Genomic DNA, 21143 nt, shown 5'->3' on the forward strand with positions numbered 1-21143 from the left:
AAAATGAGTTTGGAACACCCAATGCACATGAGAGGGAGGCTTAGTAAGATGGTGCATGACAATACTTGTTACATCATGAGCACTTAGGAAATGGAAGTTATCATTGGTCAGGAAGGTCTTTGATGAACTCTGAAGTCACCACAGGCAAAGTCTAGAAGGATTGCTACATCTCACATCTCCTAATGCCAAGGAGCAGGATGGGTACGGATAAACATGGGTGTGGCTAGTAAACACCTAGGAACCAAGCCCTGGGAGTGCCAGAGAGCCTGAGCTGCCTGTGAGCCGCAGAGCTGTACCTGGTAAGTTGGGTGCTTTCAATGCTCATGTTAGCTCTCATGCAGCTGTTCCGGAGAAGCCACTAAAGGATGGCAGGGCCAAAGAGCTAAGGGAACTGAGCCTGGAGCGGCTTCATAGAACAGGGGCTTTCCCCTCCCTCCTGTAGATAAATACTCTGACAAACTCAGTGTAAGGGAGAAATTGTTTATTTTAGCTCACAGTTTCAGTCCATCTTGGTGGAAGGCAAAAGGAGGAGGAGCTTAGAAAGACATCTGGGGGCCGGGTGGTGGTGTCATGTACCTTTAATTCCAGCAGAGGAAGGCTGAGCTCTAAGTTCAAGGTCAGCCTGTGTTTCTTTCTTTCTTTCTTTCTTTCTTTCTTTCTTTCTTTCTTTCTTTCTTTCTTTCTTAAGACAGGGATTCTCTGTGTGTAGCTCAGGCTATCCAGGAACTTACTCTGTAGATCAGGCTGGCCTTGAACTCACAGAGATCTGCCTGCCTCTGCCTCCCAGCGCTGAGATTAAAGGTGTGTGCCACCACCATCTGGCTTTCTTTTGAACCAAAAAACTCCCAAATCATGACACGGAGACTTATTAGTTATGAATGCTCAGCTTTATCTTAGCTCTTATTTCAATCAGTTTCTCTTGACTTCCATCTTGCCTTGGACTTCTTCCTTCTTTATGTCCTACTCTCACTGCTTCTGTTTCTGGCTAGGGCTGCCTGACTTCTGGCCCCAGACATGTTCTTCTTTCTCCCTGTTTTCTTCTCTTTCAAGCCTAGATTTCTCCTAGTTATTCTCTCTGCCCACCAGTCCTGCCTATCCCTCTCCTGCCTAGCTATTGGCTGTTCAGCTTTTTATTAGACCAATCAGGTACCTTAGGCAACACATCTATCTTTACATAATTAAACAAATGTAGCAGAAACAAATATAGCACATCTCTACATAGTTAAATATTCTACAACAAGCCTGGTCTACAAAGTGAGTTCTAGGACAGCCAGGGCTATACAGAGAAAACTTGGTCTCAAAAAAACAGAAAGGGGCCTGGAGATGATGGTGCACGCCTTTAATCCCTGGAAAGGCAGCGGCAGGCAGATTTCTGTGAGTTCGAGGCCAGCCTGGTCTACAGCGCTAGTTCCAGGACAGCAGGGCTGTTGCATAGAGAAACCCTGTCTAGAAAACAAAACCCAAAAAACAAAACCAAAAAGGGCAGGGTGGGAGAAAGAAAGTAAGGGAGAGAGAGAGAGAAAAAAAAAACTGGGGTGCTGGAGAGATGGCTCAGCAGTTAAGAGCACAGGCTGAACTTCCAGAGGATACAGGTTCAATTCCCAGCACCCACATGGCAGCTCACAACTGTCTGTAACTCCAGTTCCAGGGGATCTGACACCCTCACTCAGACACACATGCAAGTGAGATGCCAATGTACATAAAATAAAAATTTAAAACAATCCTAAACTGGGCGTTGGTGGTGCACGCCTTTAATCCCAGCATTCGGGAGGCAGAGGCAGGAGGATTTCTGTGAGTTCCAGGCCAGCCTGGTCTACAGAGTGAGTGCTAGGACAGGCTCCAAAGCAATACAGAGAAACCCTGTCTCAAAAAAAACAAAACAAAAACCTAAGAATAAATAAATATTAAAAAAAAGAGACAACTGGGGGCTGGAGAGAAGGTTTAGTGATTAAGAGCACTTGTTACTCTTGCAAAGGACCCTGGTTTAATTTCCAGCACCCACATGGTGGCTCACAACTGTTCATACACCAGTGCCAGGTGTATGCCCCCTTCTAACCTGGCATGCTTTTCTGACCTCCACAGGCACCCACATGCAGACAAAACATTCATACGTATAAATTAAATACATTTAGTTGTTTCTTGGCCTTTTGGATAAGATCAAATGTAGTATCTATTACCAGTTTAATATCTGATACATCCTCTATCCAAGAACAATGTATTAAGTGAATTTTTTGAGCTAGGAATTGGAATTAGAGCTTCTTTAGCCCATTCCATCAGTACCTCCAGGAATAATGAAAAAAATCCATTTTGTTTTGCTTTTTTTTATTAATTTACTTTTTTACATTCCAATCCCAGTTCCCCCTCCTTTTTTTTTTTAATTGATTTTCATGACAGGGTTTCTCTGTGTAGCCTTAGCTGTCCTGGAACTCCTTTTGTAGACCATCTGACCTCTGCTTCCAGAGTGCTGGGATTAAAGACCTGTGCTGCCACCACCTGGCTTTTAATTTTGTTTCTTTGTTTTTTATTATTTATTTATTTGTTTTTTTGAGACAGGGTTTATCTGTAGTTTTGGAGGCTGGCATGGAACTCGCTCTGTAGACCAGGCTAGCCTCGAACTCACAGAGTTCTCTGTCTCTGCCTCCCAAGTGCTGGGATTAAAGGCGTGTGCCACCATGGCTCAACAGGATTTCTTTTTAAATTATTTTTTTTTATGTGCATTAGTGTTTGCCTGCAAGTATGTCTATGTGAGAGTGTCAGGTCTCCTGAACTGGAGTTACAGATAGTTGTGAGACACTATGTCGGTCCTGGGAACTGAATCCTTGTCCTCTAGAAGAGCAGTCAGTGCTCTTAACCACTGAGCCATCTCACAGCCCCAGCCCACCCCCACCCCTGGAGGGATTTCTATTCAGTAGGTGCAGATAGGCTCTGGGCTCCGGAGAGTGATTTGTTAGAGCCTGGCAGCTGAAGCCAGGGAGTGCATCCTAGCTGCTTCTGACCAGAAGGCAAAGAAAACAACCCAAGGAGAATGTTAGGGCAGATGAAATGCCAGAATGTGGTAAGGGCAGCCTAGTCCACATTTGTCTTCACCCGCCCTCTCTGTGTCTAACCATACCAAGCATCTTGGAGGCCGAACATCTTGCTCCTCTGTTTAGCTTCTTAACCTCAGGCCTAGCCCAGTGTTTTGTGGGATACTGCCTTAATTTAAGCAGTGTGACAAGTCTGGCAGAGGACAGCCAGTGGCTCATCAGCAGTCTCCTTTCCCAAACTCACTTGCCTGCTTATAGATGACCTCTACAGGCAGTCTAGAAAGTATTATATTTACACTCATGGCTCCTGGTTGCCATAGCCTTTCTCATTCTTCCTTTTATTCACTCAACAAACATTTACTGTACTACTTGCTTATCCCTGTGCATGTAACCAGACAAGGTGTTTCTGCCCATAGGTGGCTTTTTTTTCTTTTGATACAAAGTTTCACTATGTTATATGGCCTACCTAGACTGGCTTAATTTTCCTTCCTTTCTTTCTCTCTTTCTCTCGCCCCCCCCCCCCAGACAGGGTTTCTCTGTGGCTTGGGAGCCTGTCCTGGAACTTGCTCTTGTAGACCAGATTGGTCTTGAACTCACAGAGATCCACCTGCCTCTGCCTCCTGAGTGCTGGGATTAAAGGCGTGTGCCACCAATACCCGGCTCCTTTCTTTTTTGAAAAAAGAATTTTTCTATTTACATATGTATGTGTATGCATGTTTGTAGAGACTAAAAGAGGACTTCAGATCCTCTGGAGCTAGAGTTGTAGGCCATCATGGGCTGCTGAATGTGGGTACTGGGAACCAAACCTGGGTCCTCTGGTAAGTAACAAGTATTCTTTATTGCTGAATCAACTCCCCAGCCCCTTGGTTTTGGTTGTTTGGTTGACTTGAAGGCAGGGTCTCTCTGTAGCCCCCTGGAACTCACTATGTAGAACATGCTGTCCTAGGACTCATAGAGACCTGCTTGCCACATGTATGCATGGTGTTTGTTGGGGGGGGTGTCATAATGCCCTGCTTAGGTTTGTTTTAGTTTTTTGATTGGTTGAGTTTTGGGTGCTAGGTCTTAGGCAAGTCAGGCAAGGCTCTCCCACTAAGATATATGACCATCCCTAGCCTAATACTCTATGAACCTGAGGGTGACTTCAAACTCCAGGAGCCATCATGTCTCCTAGAATTTGATTTATGTGCTCTCTGTGGTCAGAGAGCCTATAAACTATAATAATAAATATGTCAGCACTGCTTCAAATGTGCCTCATAAATCTGCACACCAATGATGTGAGGTAAGTTCTAGAATCACACACACACACACACACACACACACACACACACACACACACACAGTTGTTTTGAAACAGTCTCCCAATGTAGCTTTGGCTGGCCTCAAAGTCACTGAGATCTTTTGCCTCCTAAATTTTGGAATTAAAGGTATGTTCCATCATGTCTACCCAGTCCCAAAACCTACTTGATTGTGTGTGTGTTTGTGTGTATTTTTGCTTTTGTTTTTAAATAATTTTCTATTTTTATTTTATGTTCATTAGTGTTTTGCCTATGTGTATGTTTATGTGAGGGTTTCAGATACCCTGAAACTGTAGTTTCAAACAGTTGTGAGCTGCCATGTGGGTGCTAGGATTTGGACATGGTTTCTTTGGAAGAGCAGACAGTGCTCTTAACCATGGAGCCATCTCTCCTGCCCCTTTGTTTGTTTGTTTTTGAGACAGGGTTCCTCTGGAACTCACTGACCTCGAAATCAGAGATCCTCCTGCCTTTGCCTCTTGAATACTGGGGCTAAAGGTGTGTGTCTCCACTCTCTGACCCTAAAAACCCACTTCTACTAATAAGAAGGAGCTGAGACTTAGAACTTTGGGCTGAGAATGTGAATCCAACCTGTTGGTCTGTAATGCCCATGCTACAAGCATGGGTCACCACAGCCTTCTGTTATAGCCCCAAAGACATCACTTTAATGTACTATCCAGGCCCCCCCCAGGATGAACTCCTGAATAAACAGGTCCAAATCACCCTCATACCAAAATTTAATCTGTAATCCCTATAAACAGGCCTTGAAACTGCCCTGCCCCCTTTAAGACCTTTATTGGACTAAATCATTGAAGGAGCTACTTAAGGGCAAGTGGCAGTAATAGATGAGGAAGATGCTTAGTCATCCCTTTTTAAAGGCTTTGAACCCCACTGGGGCTGCTAGTCTGGACCCTTGCCCACAGCTAGGCACAGGGCAAAAGTGCTAGGTTTACGAGGGAACCAAAGTTCTGTAGTGTCTTTTCAGTAGAGGTTAATGTTAATTACGGACTTTAAAGTCATGCCTTCAAGGAGATCCTCCGCAACCATCATGTCTGGCTCTTTCTGACCCTTGCAAAGGTGCTGAGAACTGTAAAAGTGCTGAGGGAGCAGTCATACTCAACCTGGTGCATGAGCCCTCTGGGTTGGGCTAGAAGCTCAGGGTCCTATGTATTCTGCCAGAGTCCACAATCTGGGTTTGTGAAGGCTCACCTCTGCCAGAATCCAGCCTTTTCTTTCAGTGAGTGGTGTTGAGTATTTGTTAAATTCTATTTCAAGACAAGTGTAGTAGCCCATGCCTGTAATCCCAGGGCTGAATTAGATTGCAGTACATTCCTGGATGGTGTGAATACAGAGTGAGACCCCATTTCACAAAATAAACAGGACTGGCAATGTAGTTCAGGGAAGGTACGCGTTTGCATTCCTGAGGGCCATGCCTGATTTGGTACCTGGAGCCTACATGGTGTAAGAACAGAATCAACTCCCCCAAGTTGTCCTCTGACCACACAAGGACTTTGGCACAGGCGTCCATACACACACATATAAGCAAACAAATGTAAAAAACAAACAACTCTGAGTGAGGATTCTCCAATGCCCATGTGGGCAGGTATATTCTCACTGGGTCCTCTGTTTCGGGAAATTGAAGACAGGGAAGACCCAAGTGGCAGATCTTCACACCCCATGACCAAAGCATCTAAAGCAACAAGGCTATTCGGACTACAATTCCCAGCATGCCACTCAGCTCGGCTTACCACTCCCAGAGGGCCGCGGCGCAGCGGAGGCAGTGGCGCGCGCAGGGCTGGCGGGGCTGGGCGGTGTCGGGCGCGCTGAGGCTGGGGCTGGGTTGTGCTGAGCCGCAAGAGCTTTGAGTCTCGCCCTCTGCGGGGACGGGGCGGAAGGCGGTGCTGCGGGCCGGCACTGCTGGTGCGGGTGCGGGAGGTGGGCGGGGGTGAAGTGCGGCGGAGGTACAGACCCTACGAGGGCGCGGAGCGGTCCAGGCGTGCTGAGGCTCGGCTGTGTGCGCCCCGGGGCGGCCGATGCCCCCAGCGCTCCGCACTCCGCTGCCGCAACCGGGCCGCATCCTGACCGGGCGCCGCGCCGCGCAGCCGCAGCCGGGTGAGCCAAGCGGGGACGGCGGCTTTCTGAGCGGGGGAACATGCCAGGCCGAGCAGGGGGAGACGGCGGTATTGGTTGGGGCTGAGGGGCGCGCCCTCCCTCTCTGTCTCCCAGACCTGTGCTCTGATGTCCTGGCTATCTAAAGGGGCAAGTCGGTCCGCGGCATCCCCTTCTGGCCTATCTCCTCTTTCAGGGGTCTTGGACCGGCTTGTAGCCTCTTTTCTGAGTGGCTATGGCAGGTCAGAGGGCTAAGGATCTTGGCGATCCTGCATTAGTTCTTCCACCCCTGGCTTAATGCATTTCTCCAAAAGATGGTTTCTTTCAAAAGGGATTCCCTGTGGTCCAGGTCTCTGCTTAGCTTAGAGATATTTGAGCTACTTCATATCGTTGACCTTCGGTTCTTCCCAAGAAAAGGAAAACCCTAAGGAAAGCGATCCATTAGCCGTCCCCTTGACCAAGTTCATGAAGAAGCAGGAATGGAGCCTGGGCTTAATCTCTGCCCATTGCTTCAACACAGCCTTTCCCCTTCCCCTCAGCGCTAGTCCCCAAAGAGTCATCTGAGTGGCTTGCTGAGTGTGTGGGTGTAGGTGAGTATTGTGCTTTCCGACAGTCATCTTCCACCATACCCCCGGGCTGTCACCTCTCAGGCCCCTTCAGCTTCTAACCCATTTGCTGGCTCGCCCTCTATGGACCAATAGAGGCACAACGCTTGAGTCCGTGGGCAGAGATTGTGCAGGGCACCCTTCCCAGGAAGCTGCCCTTTTGGGTGTTGTCATCTCCAGAACCTCCTGGAGTCCCTGGGAGAGGAGTCAAGCCAAAGGAACTTATATCAGTGCCCACCTCCCAGCCATCTTGGTTAGGGTATTTGAATATAGGTGAGTGGATAGGTTCCAAGAACAAGTCTTACTAACTCAGTGCATAGAGCAGAGTGCTGGGACCTGAAGTAGGAAAGGGGCTAGCCCAAGGTCTCTTGACAAAGTGGCAGAAGATAGAACTAGAAGCTAGACCATCCTCTTTCTTCTTAATCCCGGACCTGTTTGGGGTTTGTTTGTTTTTTATTGAGACAGGGTTTCTCTGTGTAACAGCTCCTCTGGCTATCCTGGAACTCACTCTTTAGACCAGGCTGGCCTCAAACTCAGAGATCCGCCTGCCTCTGCCTCCTAAGTATGGGATTAAATGCATGTGCCACCACTGCCAGGCTAACCCTGGAGCTTTTTACCTCAATGCCTTCCAGCTTGGCATAGAACCAAAGCCTTGAACCTCATTCTAAGCCACTCCTTTTGAGGTGACTAAGCAGTCCCCATAGGTTGACCTTTTGGGATCATACTGAAGTAGCTGCTCTGTCAGGAGGTAGAGGCCTCTAAGGAAATAGTCATCTGAGTGTACTGACCACCTTGTACCTGCAGGTCACAATGCTGCTTGGGGCATCTCTGGTGGGGGCGCTACTGTTTTCCAAGCTGGTGCTGAAACTGCCCTGGACCCAGGTGGGATTCTCCCTGTTGCTCCTGTACTTGGGATCTGGCGGCTGGCGCTTCATCCGGGTCTTCATCAAGACTGTCAGGAGAGATATCTTGTGAGTACCATGTCTAGCCCTTCTTGGGGTCTCAACTGCTGGGCTTTCCCAGCTATTATTCCCACCCGAATAAGACAGCTGGTTCACAAAGGAAGAGTTGCTTCTTTATGCCCTTCTCCTGGCAGTCATACCTGGGACATCCATCTCCAAGGTCAAAGTCTCCCAGGGAAACACCTAAATGTGAGACTCCTTGACCTGGGGCAGGTTTGGGAAGCTGGGACATACATAGAGCAGGTTTGTTGAAGAGATGTCTGTGAGGAGCCCCGAGGACACTGGCTTATGGGAAGGTGAAGAAGGCCCCCAATGGGAAAGGACTTTTCCTCTGGTTGGCACAGCCTGGATGTTAGCACAGGCCCTGAGTTAGCTGTCTGGAAGAAATTGCTGCTAGCTGCTCTAATGCCAGGAGCTAGGCTGGCTCTGAGACCCAGAAAGGAAGAAGGCAGACTCCATCTGCTAGTCAGGAGGTAAGAAAGGGAGTAACTCCCTACACTGGCAGTGCCATGCTGCAGAGACCCTGGCAGGCTTGCTCACTCCTGTGTTGCAGTGCCTGGAACAGGGAGCCTCACCTAGAGCATGAAGCTCAGTGTTTGTCAGTCTAGGCTGCCTATAAAAGGAGGTATCAAGTGGCCCTACAGGAGCTGTGGGAGCGTGGGATTCGGGGAGAGGGCCTCAGGCAAGGAACTTAGGCCAAGAATCCAGGAGGTCTCTGGAAGGAAAGGACTGTCGTGAAAGGTTCTGTGTGAGAGGCAGGGGGAGGACAATGCACAGCCAGAGGACCCAACACAGGCAAAGACATAGAAGCAAGAGGTTGGTGGGATGGGACATTTTCCCTGTACCCAGCTTGGAGAAGACCTAGGGGACAAGGTAATGAATGTGACAGATATGTGCCTCTGCATACAGAGAGAAACATTCATCTCTGATTTCCTGTGGCAGGGAAGCTCCAGATCAGGAGTTTAGACTACGGGCTTGGGCCCTAGAGGGCTTCTGGCAGAACAGCAGACAGAAGAGAATAAGAGTGGAACTCTGGAGCTGGATGTGGTGGTGCATGCCTTTAATCCCAGCATTTTGGAGGTAGAGGCAGCTGTGTCTCAATAAATTCAAGGCCAGTCTGCTATCATAAGGAGTTCCAGGGCAGCCAGAGCTACATAATAGACACTGTCTCAAAAAACAAAACAAAACAAAACAAAACAAACAAACAAAAACCAGAAAAGAGTGGAACACCAGAGTTGAACCCTGGAGAGACCTGACTTTGGATTGTCGGCTCAGTTACATTCGACCTCTGAAGCCCTGAGCCAGCTGTGGCACTGTGAAAGCCTGGTTTCTTTTTCCTCCTGCATTAAGAGAGTAACTGTGGGATCTCTTAGTGTTGCTCTGAGGCCTCAGTGAGGTTGTGCCGAGCCCAGGAGGAGCTGGCAATTGAGAGTGTTAGAAAGCTGGTTCCTGCCGGGCGTTGGTGGCACATGCCTTTAATCTCAGCACTAGGGAGGCAGAGGCAGACGGATCTCTGTGAGTTCGAGGCCAGCCTGGTCTCCAGAGCGAGTGTCAGGATAGGCTCCAAAGCTACACAGAGAAACCCTGTCTCGAAAAAAAAAAAAAAAAAAGCAAGAAAGAAAGAAAAAAAGAAAGAAAGCTGGTTCCTGAGACTCCAGTGGTTAGGACAGCAGCCTGGGCTCAGGTAGCAGGAGCCTGCCTGGCTTAGCACTCATGGCTTCCTTGCTCTTGCACAGTGGTGGCATCGTGCTCCTGAAGGTGAAAGCAAAGGTCCGACGATACCTTCGGGAGCGGAAGACAGTGCCCTTGTTGTTTGCCTCAATGGTACGGCGTCATCCCGACAAGACAGCCCTGATTTTCGAGGGCACAGACACTCACTGGACCTTCCGCCAACTGGATGACTACTCCAGTAGTGTGGCCAACTTCTTGCAGGCCCGGGGTCTGGCCTCAGGCAATGTAGTTGCCCTCTTTATGGAGAACCGTAATGAGTTTGTGGGTTTGTGGCTGGGCATGGCCAAGCTGGGCGTGGAGGCGGCTCTCATCAACACCAACCTTAGACGTGATGCCCTGCGCCACTGTCTTGACACCTCAAAGGCACGAGCCCTTATCTTTGGCAGCGAGATGGCCTCAGGTGAGCTCTGAGTGAGAGACCCATGGGACCTTGCATTCTAGTCCTGGGGGAGGTCATGTGAGTCTCTGGGCATCAGAGCTTCTGGACCCTGCTGGGGTTACTGGTGAGACTGTATGGATAACAGGTTCCCTAATCCTCAGTTTCCCTATCTGCAACACCACAAATCTCAAGCAGGTCCCTGCTATGAAGCACCAGCAATGTGGCCAGTGCTGGCTGGCCCTTGGGTAGATTAGCCCCACCCCACCCCCACCCCATCTGCTTCATCTGTCAAGGGGAACAGGAATCCAGTCCCTACTCTCCTCTCAGACCTGAGTTTTATTTATTGCCGAATGTGCTGAGCATGGTGCTTTGCCCAGCCCTGATCTTCACTAAGATTGAGGAGAAAGCTGTTGTTATCTTGGTTCTTGGATGATGAGGCAGGTTCAGAGGGAATGAGGCATTCACCCAGAGTCACACAGTTACATGGCAGGACTAGGATTTCATCTTTGACTGGACCATAACCTATTCTTTCTGCCCACACTGCTGTGGTCCTGGGGTAATAGGAACAGTATTAAGGTGCTCCAAGTAGAGAAGGAAGGAGGGAGAGGGGAGGTTTGGGTGAGTCAAAGGGAAGCCAGAAAGACTGAGGACATAGCTCTTTCCTAGCATGTACAAGGTCCTGGGTTCCATTCCTAACACTGAAAAAAGAATTTAAAGTTCGAGAAAGCAGAACCAATGAGACCGGATCGTCTCATGCCCAGAGTAAATAGAGTCTGTGCAGCTTCAGGAGGCCTGAGGAAGTGTTCCTGGAAATGGGAGCCACGACCTCCTCTTGTTCTCTAATTGGTCCCCCACAGAAAGCCATACTAGAGTAGGTAAAAAGCTTGGTGTGAGATAGAGCCATCTCTTCCATCCTTAGCACTCACTTTCCTCATCTGTAAAATGGGCTGATGGTAGCTGGCATGATGAGTACTAATGATTGCAGCACTAGGAAACTAAAGCAGGAGGATTAGATTACATAGCAGTATCAGGCCAGATCTATAACTACAGTTTTTTAAAAGGAGAGGGCAGGGAGGTAGGGAATTGATGTTGGTAGCTCTGTGAGAACAGGGGCATGGGTAAGGCATTGTGTCCTGGCAATAGTGAATATGTTTTACCCATTTCCGCACAGCAGCCAGTCTTCTCTGAGAGCATGCTTAACTATGGCATGACAGAGGTCCTGGGAACACAAGGCTTCCTGACTTGCTGACCTGCACTGTCTCCTCTGTAGCTATTTCTGAGATCCATGCTTGCCTGGACCCCTCACTTAGCCTCTTCTGCTCTGGTTCCTGGGATCCTAGCACAGTACCTGCCAACACAGAGCATCTGGACCCTCTACTAGAAGATGCCCCAAAACACCTGCCTAGTCACCCTGACAAGGGCTTTACAGGTAAGTTTCTCACCATCCTGGAGGGTTCTAACCTGAGCCAAGACAGCACTGGAAATAGGATGGACTCTCTGGGGTTACTGGTAAGGGGGCAGTGTCTGATATGTGGAGCAGCCCATGGTAATGCCTGATGCGTAGGACTGTGTGCACCCTGCAACGTGCTTTGAGTCTTAGCCAGCAGTTGAGGTGGAGAGAAGGGTAAATGTGAGAGCCTTGACATATCCTTCCAACTTGTTGTGTGTAGGCTCTGCCAGGTCCCAGCCTTGCACTGAACTGCCTTTGCCCCCTCCTCCAGAAAGCCTTCCTGGAGTCTTCCTCTATACTGGTGCCTGCCCTGTCACTGTTTTTACTCTTTCCTGAATTCTCAGAGCCTACTTTATTGCCTGTGGATCAGAGCTTGGGCTGTTGAGCCCTATCTGTTCTGTCTCTGCTACTTCCCTGTGTGACCAGGGCACTAACCTGCCCTCTGAGCCTCAGGTCCCACTGCAATAAAGTTGGGGATAGTAGCAATCTACTTTATGAGTTCATATTAAAGGTCAACCCTGAGGCTAGGATATTGATAGGAAGGACTTGGTGACTTGTCATTGCCCTTGTTAAACATCTCCTATCTCTTATTTCTTACATGCTTTTGGAAGCTGCTTGAAGGCAGCGACCATGGCTGGTTCACTTTGGCACCCTCATACTGTCCAAGGCTGGCACACAGATGGTGCCACACAGTCTGAGGTGATTGCTTTATCATCCAGTGGAGTTCTTGACCTTCAAAGAAACACACACACACACACACACACACACTCCTCCCTCCCTCCCACCCACCCACCCTCCCTCCCTCTCTCCTTCCTTCCCTCCCTCTGATATGACTGAGCCTTGTGACAGCCCCCATTTGGGATAGGCATCAGTGATGCAAAGTGGCCATAATACCTGTTTCCTTATTTTATTAATTTTTCCTGTTTTTTGAGACAGGGTTTCTCTACATAGCCCTGGCTGCCCTGAAACTCAGTATATAGACCAGGTTGGGCTTGAACTCACAGAGATTTGAGCCTCTGCCTTCCAAGTGCTGGGATTAAAAGTCAGTATGTCCAGCCTTTGTTTCTTATTTTTTGAGACAGTGTCTGTCATGTATTTCTCACTATCCTTTAGCTGTCTATGTCTCAAACTCACAGAGATCTTCCCACCTCTGCCTCCAGAGGAGTACATTAAAGTTGTGCATCACCACTCCCAACCAGTACTCCTCTTGCCAATAAGCCTCGAGACGGGCATCCTTTCCTTCCAGAAGCCCACATGGCACCATGACCTTTGCTCCTGTAAGCCTAGCCAGGCAGTCAGGTTTCATCAGTCCTATGCTCCCATGCTTAGGCTTGATGTTGAAGTATCTTGTCTTCATCTGACTATCCCACTCAGCTGGGACCTCAAGGGAAAATGCTCTGTATTCATCTCAGCCACTGCTCTTCACCCAACCTGGCTCAGGATGAGGCCAGCCTGGGAGGGGGTAGGTGCTGGTCTCTGGAAGAAGGGTCGGAAGAAGTACTAATGGGCATGTACCTTCCATCCCCCTGCACTGGCCTTTGCTGGCCTCACAGTGACCTGTATGTCTGTCTGTTCCCTTCAGATAAGCTCTTCTATGTCTACACATCGGGCACCACAGGGCTACCCAAAGCTGCCATTGTGGTGCACAGCAGGTAAGGGGCAAGTGCCGGGGGTGGAAGGGTGCATGGGACTGAACAGCTTCCTTCTGCCACTCCAGGGGCCCCACCGAGCTCTTTACCCTGTGCCCTTGAAGGTATTACCGTATGGCTGCCCTGGTGTACTATGGATTCCGCATGCGGCCTGACGACATTGTCTATGACTGTCTCCCCCTCTACCACTCAGCAGGTAACCCTGGGCCTGCCCCTTAGCTGTCCCACCCTGTGTCTTTAGGAGCCCCATTTTTCTAGGCTCTTACAGTAGAAACATGGAAGCTCAAATCTGGGTTCAGATTCAGGCAGGGCCATCGGCTCCACTGCATTCTTCTTGTCCACTGATGGTGACATGAAACTCCTGGTGTGGGTCAGTGTCCCGAGGGGCATCTGGCCTGCTGTGTGTTGAGGCTGTTTCTGCAGACATGTAGAAGTAACCCCCTTACCAGTAACCCCAGAGAGTCCTACTGTACAGGCTGTTGCTGCTTGGTTATAGGGACATAAGGGAAGACAGCTTGAGTATCATTCTGACCCCAAGATACTTCAAGGATATCTGTGTGTTTAGAGGGGGCAGGGGGTTGTTGGGGACCTACCTGACACTCAGGGAGAGATGACATAGTGAAGGTAAGGGAGGGGCAGGAAGTACAAGTGTCACACACACACACACACACACACCAGTGGTGGGGCTGAGAAGACCTCCTAGAGGACACAGATGCCAGATAGAAGAGCAGTCATATTTGGTTAAATGGCAGCTGTGCAGACTTGGGGCAACCTAAGAAGTGGGCTTGATTCCACAGACGTGGTAGGTAGAGGGGAAGTGTGGCTAGTTAGTGTAGTAGGACAGAACAGGAGGAGACCAGGGGGTAGGGCCTCCGAGAGGTAGGACTGGAAGCTGGCTGTGGTGGCAAACCCTATAATCCAGCACCTGGGAAGGGGGAGCAGGGTGATCAGGAGTTTAAGGCCTATCTTCTACTGTACAGCAAGTTTGAGGCCTGCCCGGACTATATGAGACTGTCTCAAAGAGGCAAGCCTGAATGAGAGGTGGCTGTGCAGTTGGGTCCCTATCTCCTTGTCGAGAGCAATTTCCGGGGGTTCCAGGAACCAGGAGCTCCTGTCTGCATTGAATAGTGGATGCCAACTGATTTGCTATTGAATGACATGCCACAGTGGGGAATGTCTCCTAGTTTGCCTAAGCATCTGAATAGGCCTGCACCTAGTCAAAGGTGGTAGGTGTAGAAGTAACAAGGAGGACAGGGGGTTAGGAGCGATCGAGCAGGGAGGAGAGGAGAACAGAAATGGTTTCCTCGTGGTCATGGAAGCACGGTTAAGAAACAGCCGAAAAGATGGCAAATAAAGAAAAGACTCTTTAAAGATGACAAGATGCCTGTGTTTGGTCTTTACCACCGCTGGGTTGCTAGGAGTTTCCAGGTCCACACCCCCCCACACACACTCAGGCAGAACCTCAGGGCTGTCGTGGTTTGGAGCTGAGACATGCCGGGTCTCGATATCTCCTTAACCTCCAGGCCCCTCTGATTTCAGGAAACATCGTGGGGGTCGGCCAGTGCCTGCTCCATGGCATGACTGTGGTGATCCGGAAGAAGTTCTCAGCCTCCCGGTTCTGGGATGACTGTATCAAGTACAACTGCACAGTGAGTGAGGAGGGGCAGGCATGAGCAGCCCATCCCCCGTCTCCCTCCGGACACCCACACATGGGGGCATTGAACAGCTGTGACTGTTTGGAACATTTTTATTGTTCAGATGGGAAATCTGAGGCCTAGAGAGGGAAGGTGGGGAGGGCTGGAAGGATGGGGAGGTGATGAGTGGGGCACCCCCTAAAGCATGGACTCATACCACACCCACCTCAGATTGTACAGTACATTGGCGAGCTTTGCCGATACCTCCTGAACCAGCCACCCCGTGAGGCTGAGTCTCGGCACAAGGTGCGCATGGCACTGGGCAACGGCCTTCGGCAGTCTATCTGGACCGACTTTTCCAGCCGTTTCCACATCCCCCAAGTGGCCGAGTTCTATGGAGCCACTGAGTGCAACTGTAGCCTGGGCAACTTTGATAGCCAGGTAAGGTCCAGATTGGGGCTAATAAGGCTGCTGTGGGGATGGACCACAAAGGCCCTAGGCTTGTAGAGGGTTAGGCAGAATTCCAGCATGAGAGTGGATACCAGGGTCCCTCGAGCCCCATTGTCTTGTTGGGGAGTCCATGGAGCCCTGACCCAAGTCTTGACCTTTGCAGGTGGGGGCCTGTGGCTTCAATAGCCGAATCCTGTCTTTTGTGTACCCTATCCGGTTGGTTCGAGTCAATGAAGATACTATGGAACTGATCCGGGGGCCCGATGGTGTCTGCATTCCCTGCCAGCCAGGTCTGCCCCATGAGGCAATTGAGCATCCAAGTGGGGAAGTAGTCAGCCAGTATGGATAAGCAAAAACAAAACAAAAAAACAAAACAAAAACCAAAAAAACCAAACCCTGTTCTGAGCAAGTGGCTCTATTCTAAGACTGCACAATACTCCTTTCTGTTGCCATCGCTTTACCTTCATTCTCTCACCATGCCATTTGCACACCTTCTTCCCAACAAGCCCCATTCCTGGCCACTTAGGACTGGTTCTGGCTTATTAGAGCCAGCCTCATACATGAGTCCCTCATCTTCACACAGGGCTGATGGCAGCACCTAACTCAGGGGTTGACCTGAGGCTTATGTGTGGTAAAGAATGTGAGAGCCAGGGCAGGAGCAGGGCTCTGTGGTGTCAGATTGTTCAGATTTAAGTCTGTGGGCATTATTTGGTCTTTTCTAGATGGTTCTTTGGACCCTCACCACTGATGGCCCCGTACACCAGAACTGCCCAGATGGGCTCCTGGCTCTGAGCCACCTTCCATCTGGGAGACAAATGCGACGTTTTTGTTTGTTTGTTTGTTCTTCAAGGCAGGGTTTCTCTATATAGCCCTGACTGTCCTAGAGATCCACCTGCCTCTGCCTCCTGAGTGCTGGGTTAAAGGCATGTGCCATCACTGCCCAGCTTAAATGAGGCATTTCTGTGGCAGGCAGCATGCATTAAGTCAGCTCAAGATGTAGGGTGCTTTGTGGAAGCAGACAGGTAGAAGAGACCACATCTGTCTTTCTCCTCCTAGGCCAACCGGGCCAGCTGGTGGGTCGAATTATCCAGAAGGACCCCCTGCGCCGTTTTGATGGTTACCTCAACCAGGGTGCCAACAACAAGAAGATTGCTAATGATGTCTTCAAGAAGGGGGACCAAGCCTACCTCACTGGTGAGTCTCCTCTTTGCCACCCTTCCAGAGGGGACAGGGAGAGATGAGGGAAGCTTCCACTGCCTCAGAGAACACATCTCTGGACTCCCCAAAGCCCAGTCCCTGTAATAGAACACACCCTTGAGCTTCAGTGACAACAGCTTGGCTCAGCCTGGGTAAAGAGCTAGGCTGACTCACTGTACCCTCCCTAGGCGATGTGCTGGTGATGGATGAGCTGGGTTACATATACTTCCGAGACCGCACGGGAGACACGTTCCGCTGGAAAGGGGAGAATGTGTCTACCACTGAAGTGGAGGGCACACTCAGCCGCCTGCTGGATATGGCTGATGTGGCGGTGTATGGTGTGGAGGTGCCAGGTAGGTGTGGGGAGGGTGGCGGGTGTGTCAGGCACTGCCTGCCACTCACTGTGTGCGCTCCTCCTTCCCAGGAACTGAAGGCAGAGCAGGAATGGCTGCTGTAGCAAGCTCCACCAGCAATTGTGACCTGAAGAGCTTTGCACAGACCTTGGAAAAGGAGCTGCCTCTGTATGCCCGCCCCATCTTCCTGCGCTTTCTGCCTGAGCTGCACAAAACAGGTCTGCTCCTTTACCAGCTCCTGGGTTCCAGCGCTGGGTCTTTCTGTAGGATAAGCTACTTGGCTGATCTCTGACGTTGACATACAGCCTTGTCCAAGGGCTGAGATACCGTCGTCCTCCCACCCCCATGGAAATGTGGAGGAAACTCAGCCTTCAGAGAAGGTTCAGCATCTCTAAGAATGAGCACAGTTCTATGGCTGCTGAACTGTGGTTTCTAGACACTGGTCTGACTAGACATTAGGTTCTTGGAATCTAGTAGACCCGAGGGGGAACATTCCAAAGGAATTCCAAATATATGGAATGAGTTGGGTGTGGTAACACACCCTGTAATCCTTATGCTTTGGAATGGAGAAAAGAGGATGGAGAGTTCAAGGCCAGCCTTGGCTATACAATACACAAAACCCTGTCTCTCTCTCTTTTTTTTTTTTTTTTTTTTTGGTTTTTGAGACAGGGTTTCTCTGTGTAGCTTTGGATCCTATCCTGGCACTCACTCTGGAGACCAGGCTGGCCTCGAACTCAGAGATCCGCCTGCCTCTGCCTCCCAAGTGCTGGGATTGAAGGCGTGCGCCACCAATACCCGGCAAAACCCTGTCTCAACAACAACAATGCAGCAAAATGGACTTCAGATCAAGGCATAGAATGGGGACAGAGTTCAGTGGTAGAGCTTGTCTAACACACAAGAATCCTTACATTTGATTCCCAGTACCACAGAAAAGTAGTAATAAGAAAATAAGCCAGCTCAGCATTGGTGGCACACACCTTTAATCCCAGCACTCGGGAGGCAGAGGCAAGAGTATCTCTGTGAGTTCGAGACCAGCCTGGTGTACAGAGCTAGTTCCAGGACAGCCTCCAAAGCCACAGAGAAACCCTGTCTCGAAAAACCAAACGGAAAATAAAATAAGCCTTAAAGCATATAGGCAAATAGTATACCAATAAATTGAAAGGAAAGGAAAAGAGACCCCCAGATCTGGTTGCTTTGAGAGTAGTGTGCCATGGGGTAAGATAGGAGAGACCATCAGGGCCAGAAGCCTATAGGATCTTACTGACTACGATGGGAGTTGGATAGTCTAGAAACATTAGGAAGCTATCAAAGTGTTTGAGTAGAGTAGTAGCGTAGTAAGCTTCATGTCCTGCAGGATCTCCAGCTGCTGGGTGGAGAAGGGCAGAGGACTGTAGGTGTCTCAGGAGGAGGGACAAGTCGAGGGAGGGGTTGTTGGAATTGTCCCAGAGGGAGCTGTGGACCCATGGTAGATAGAACAGTGACATCCTATTGGTATTGATGGCTCTCAGGAGTTCCCTAGGTCAGGAGGGAAGTGCCAAAGACTCCTGTCTAGACTCACCCATGTTCTCCTTATGGTCCTTCCTGGGTCTCCCCATTGCTTAGCCCTCCCTGGCTGCATAGCCTTGAATACATGGTACTGACTCCCTCCCATGTGTCAGTTTCTGCCTGATGGCAAGCCTTCTCTGGCCAATGAGGTCTCTGCCAGGTCATGGACACCTGTACCCCATGTAGCACATGAAACAGTAGGAAGGGCCAAGGCTTCAGTGTGACACAGGGAAGGACACTGATACCTCATAGTCTCACAACTGAGACTGAACTTCGTGAGGATTGAAGGTGTGACTTCTGTCCAGAATAAGCAGGGAAGCTGCCACATGCAAAGGTCTCTAAAGGTCACCATTCTATGGGTTAGTAATTTGGGGTTAGTAGAGCTGCAAAGGCCTGCCTCAAAGCTGCCCTCTTTTGCAGCCCTGTCCAGTAGAACTTTGTGTCCTGATAGGAATGTTGGGCATCTCCACTGTCCACTGGTGGCAGCAAGTGCTGTGGAAGGATTGAGCATTTGAGATAGAGGTAGTATGACTGAGGAACTGGAATCTTATTTAACTTACATGTGAGCAGTGCTGGTCCAGGGGCCTCACTTGGGGTGGTTTTCTCTTTCACCTAGCTTCTTGTTCTTCCCAAGGCTTGTCTGGTCTCAAGGTACTCCCAAGAGCATGGGGTAGGACTGGCAATGGCCTCCGAGGCCTAGATTCAGTCAGGAATCCCACAGCATTGCTTCAGAGCCAGTTAGAAGGCTGGTGAGGGGGAGTTTCTGTTGGGAGCAGCAGCAGACACTGCAGAGGCCAGCAGATACAGGGAGATGAGGCCAGATTCAGAGCCTAGCTCTACCACTTAGTAGCTGTGCAGATTTTGGCCCAGAAATGAGTAATGAGCCAGTCATGGTGATGCACATTGTTTATCCCAGCCTTGGAGAGCTAGAGACAGGGGAATCTCTATGACTTTGGAGGATAGCCAGGGCTATCTAGTGAGACCCTATCCAAAAAGAAAGAAAGAAAAGGAAAGGAAAAAAAAAAAAGAAGAAAACATGTGTCTTAGAATATGGCTAAGCGCCTGCCTCAAGGCATTGAGGCTTTTACATCCAGTCAGAGCTCAAACAAAGGGAACCCAGATTCTGGCTTCCACTTTGTTGTCATTCAGTGATATTAGGCATTACAGTGTCCCTTCTTCAGGACTCAATTTCCCTAATTGGGCCAGGGGTAGCACAGCTGTCCCTGTGTCCAATCTCCCCTCCCACCACTGTGCCAAGATTGCTTTGAGAAGCAATTCACTATGTGATGGATGGAACATTCCTTATAGACTGTAAAGAGCTATGCCCCTTCCTTCTACACATTTTCTTCTCTCCTACCTCTCTTTCTCAGCACTTACCATCAGCTTTCTAGGAGCTCAGACCCCTACCTTATACTTTCTGAATTTTTCTTCTCTACTCCCTAGGGACCTTCAAGTTCCAGAAGACAGAGCTGCGGAAGGAGGGCTTTGACCCAACTGTTGTGAGAGACCCACTGTTCTATTTGGATGCCCGGAAGGGTTGCTATGTTGCACTGGACCAAGAGGCCTATACCCGCATCCAGGCAGGCGAGGAGAAGCTGTGATTTTCCCCTACATCCCTCTGAAGGCCAGAGTATGCTGGATTCAGAGCCCCAGCTTCTGCCCCAGAGGGGTCCTGGGCAATGCCAGACCAAAGCTAGCAGGGCCCGCACCTCCACCCCTAGGTGCTGACTCCTCCCTCCTCTCCCCCCAAAAAAAACTGCCAAGTGACTCACTGCCGCCTCCCCAACCCTGCTGAGGCTTTCTGTGAAAGTCTTATGTCCTCGCTCTGTCTTCTGGACCCCAGGCTTACTGATAGGCCCCTTTAGGATGATGTCTTCAGTCCACCAGGGCAGTGAGTGGGAGAGGGGTCAGCAGGCTCCCTCCAAAAGGAAGGGAGCTTACACATGAGAGTAAGGCAAAAGCCTTCAGACTCAGGAAGCCAAGTAGCCAGAGACTACAGTGGCTAGCCATCTGGTGTCCACAGAGGATCCTGGTCCAGAGCTGCCAAAGTGTCACCTGGCCCTGCCTGCATCTCTGGGGAAAGGAGGACAGCATGTGGCCACCGGGCCCGTGACAAGAAGTCATGATCACACTCCTTGTTTCTCCAGGTTCCCTGCGTCCTTGTCTTGGGGAAGGGGAGTTGTGTCTCTCAGATGCAGCCTTGCTGCCTGTCTGTGAGTCTGTGTTGCCTTTTCCACCTCAGTTCTAGCCTGACTGAGTGCAGCAGGAATGAGGGAAAGGCTCAGGGGCCAATAAACTCTGCCTCAACTCCTCTTAGTCTATCTAACTCCTACCTCTTGCCCCTCTAGCTCCTTCACTTAGCACTTGTGATAAGGCCAGTAGCTGCCACACTCCTGTCCCTTCCCAAAGATCTGCCTCCCCGTCACTCCTTAGGAGCAGTTGCCACCAGATCTGACAGGATGTTGAACAAGTGAACTTGACCTTTGAAAGATGCATGTGGCTTGGGGGAGTGACTCAGTCTCCTGAATAATGGGGGTAACTGGGAGGATCCAGAAGATAAGGGGAGCCATTATGAAGCAGGGAGCTACTTGGGGGCTTTGAAGGAAAGCCGTTGCCCGGACAGAGCTGTCCCTAGGCTCTTACCCTGCTGTTCCCATTAGCTGGACATCTCAGCTATTGGAGGGTATTTGCCAAGTGACTCCCTGCTTCCTCCCCACCCCTCCTGCAGGCACTGAGCTTGGTGTGTAGTTGAGGATAACTT

The 21143-nt window shown here is 50.0% G+C and overlaps 1 protein-coding gene and 1 pseudogene across 1 annotated transcript; both read left to right on the top strand.

The window, feature by feature from the left end:
• The first annotated feature begins 2131 nt into the window (after positions 1–2131).
• Positions 2132–2285, top strand: LOC113830857 (annotated as a pseudogene).
• A 3859-nt stretch (positions 2286–6144) lies between these two features.
• Slc27a4 (solute carrier family 27 member 4) lies at positions 6145–20698 on the top strand. The gene is made up of 13 exons (XM_027423112.2): positions 6145–6430; positions 7837–8003; positions 9731–10125; positions 11375–11533; positions 13137–13206; positions 13308–13399; positions 14743–14852; positions 15069–15278; positions 15451–15577; positions 16344–16481; positions 16673–16837; positions 16909–17055; positions 19826–20698. The coding sequence occupies exons 2-13, from the start codon at positions 7843–7845 to the stop codon at positions 19981–19983; spliced, it is 1932 nt and encodes a 643-aa protein (XP_027278913.1). The 5' UTR covers positions 6145–6430; positions 7837–7842; the 3' UTR covers positions 19984–20698.
• Positions 20699–21143: the final 445 nt, after the last annotated feature.

Source organism: Cricetulus griseus, chromosome 6 (genome assembly GCF_003668045.3).
Source record: "Cricetulus griseus strain 17A/GY chromosome 6, alternate assembly CriGri-PICRH-1.0, whole genome shotgun sequence".
NCBI classification, from domain to species: domain Eukaryota; kingdom Metazoa; phylum Chordata; class Mammalia; order Rodentia; family Cricetidae; genus Cricetulus; species Cricetulus griseus.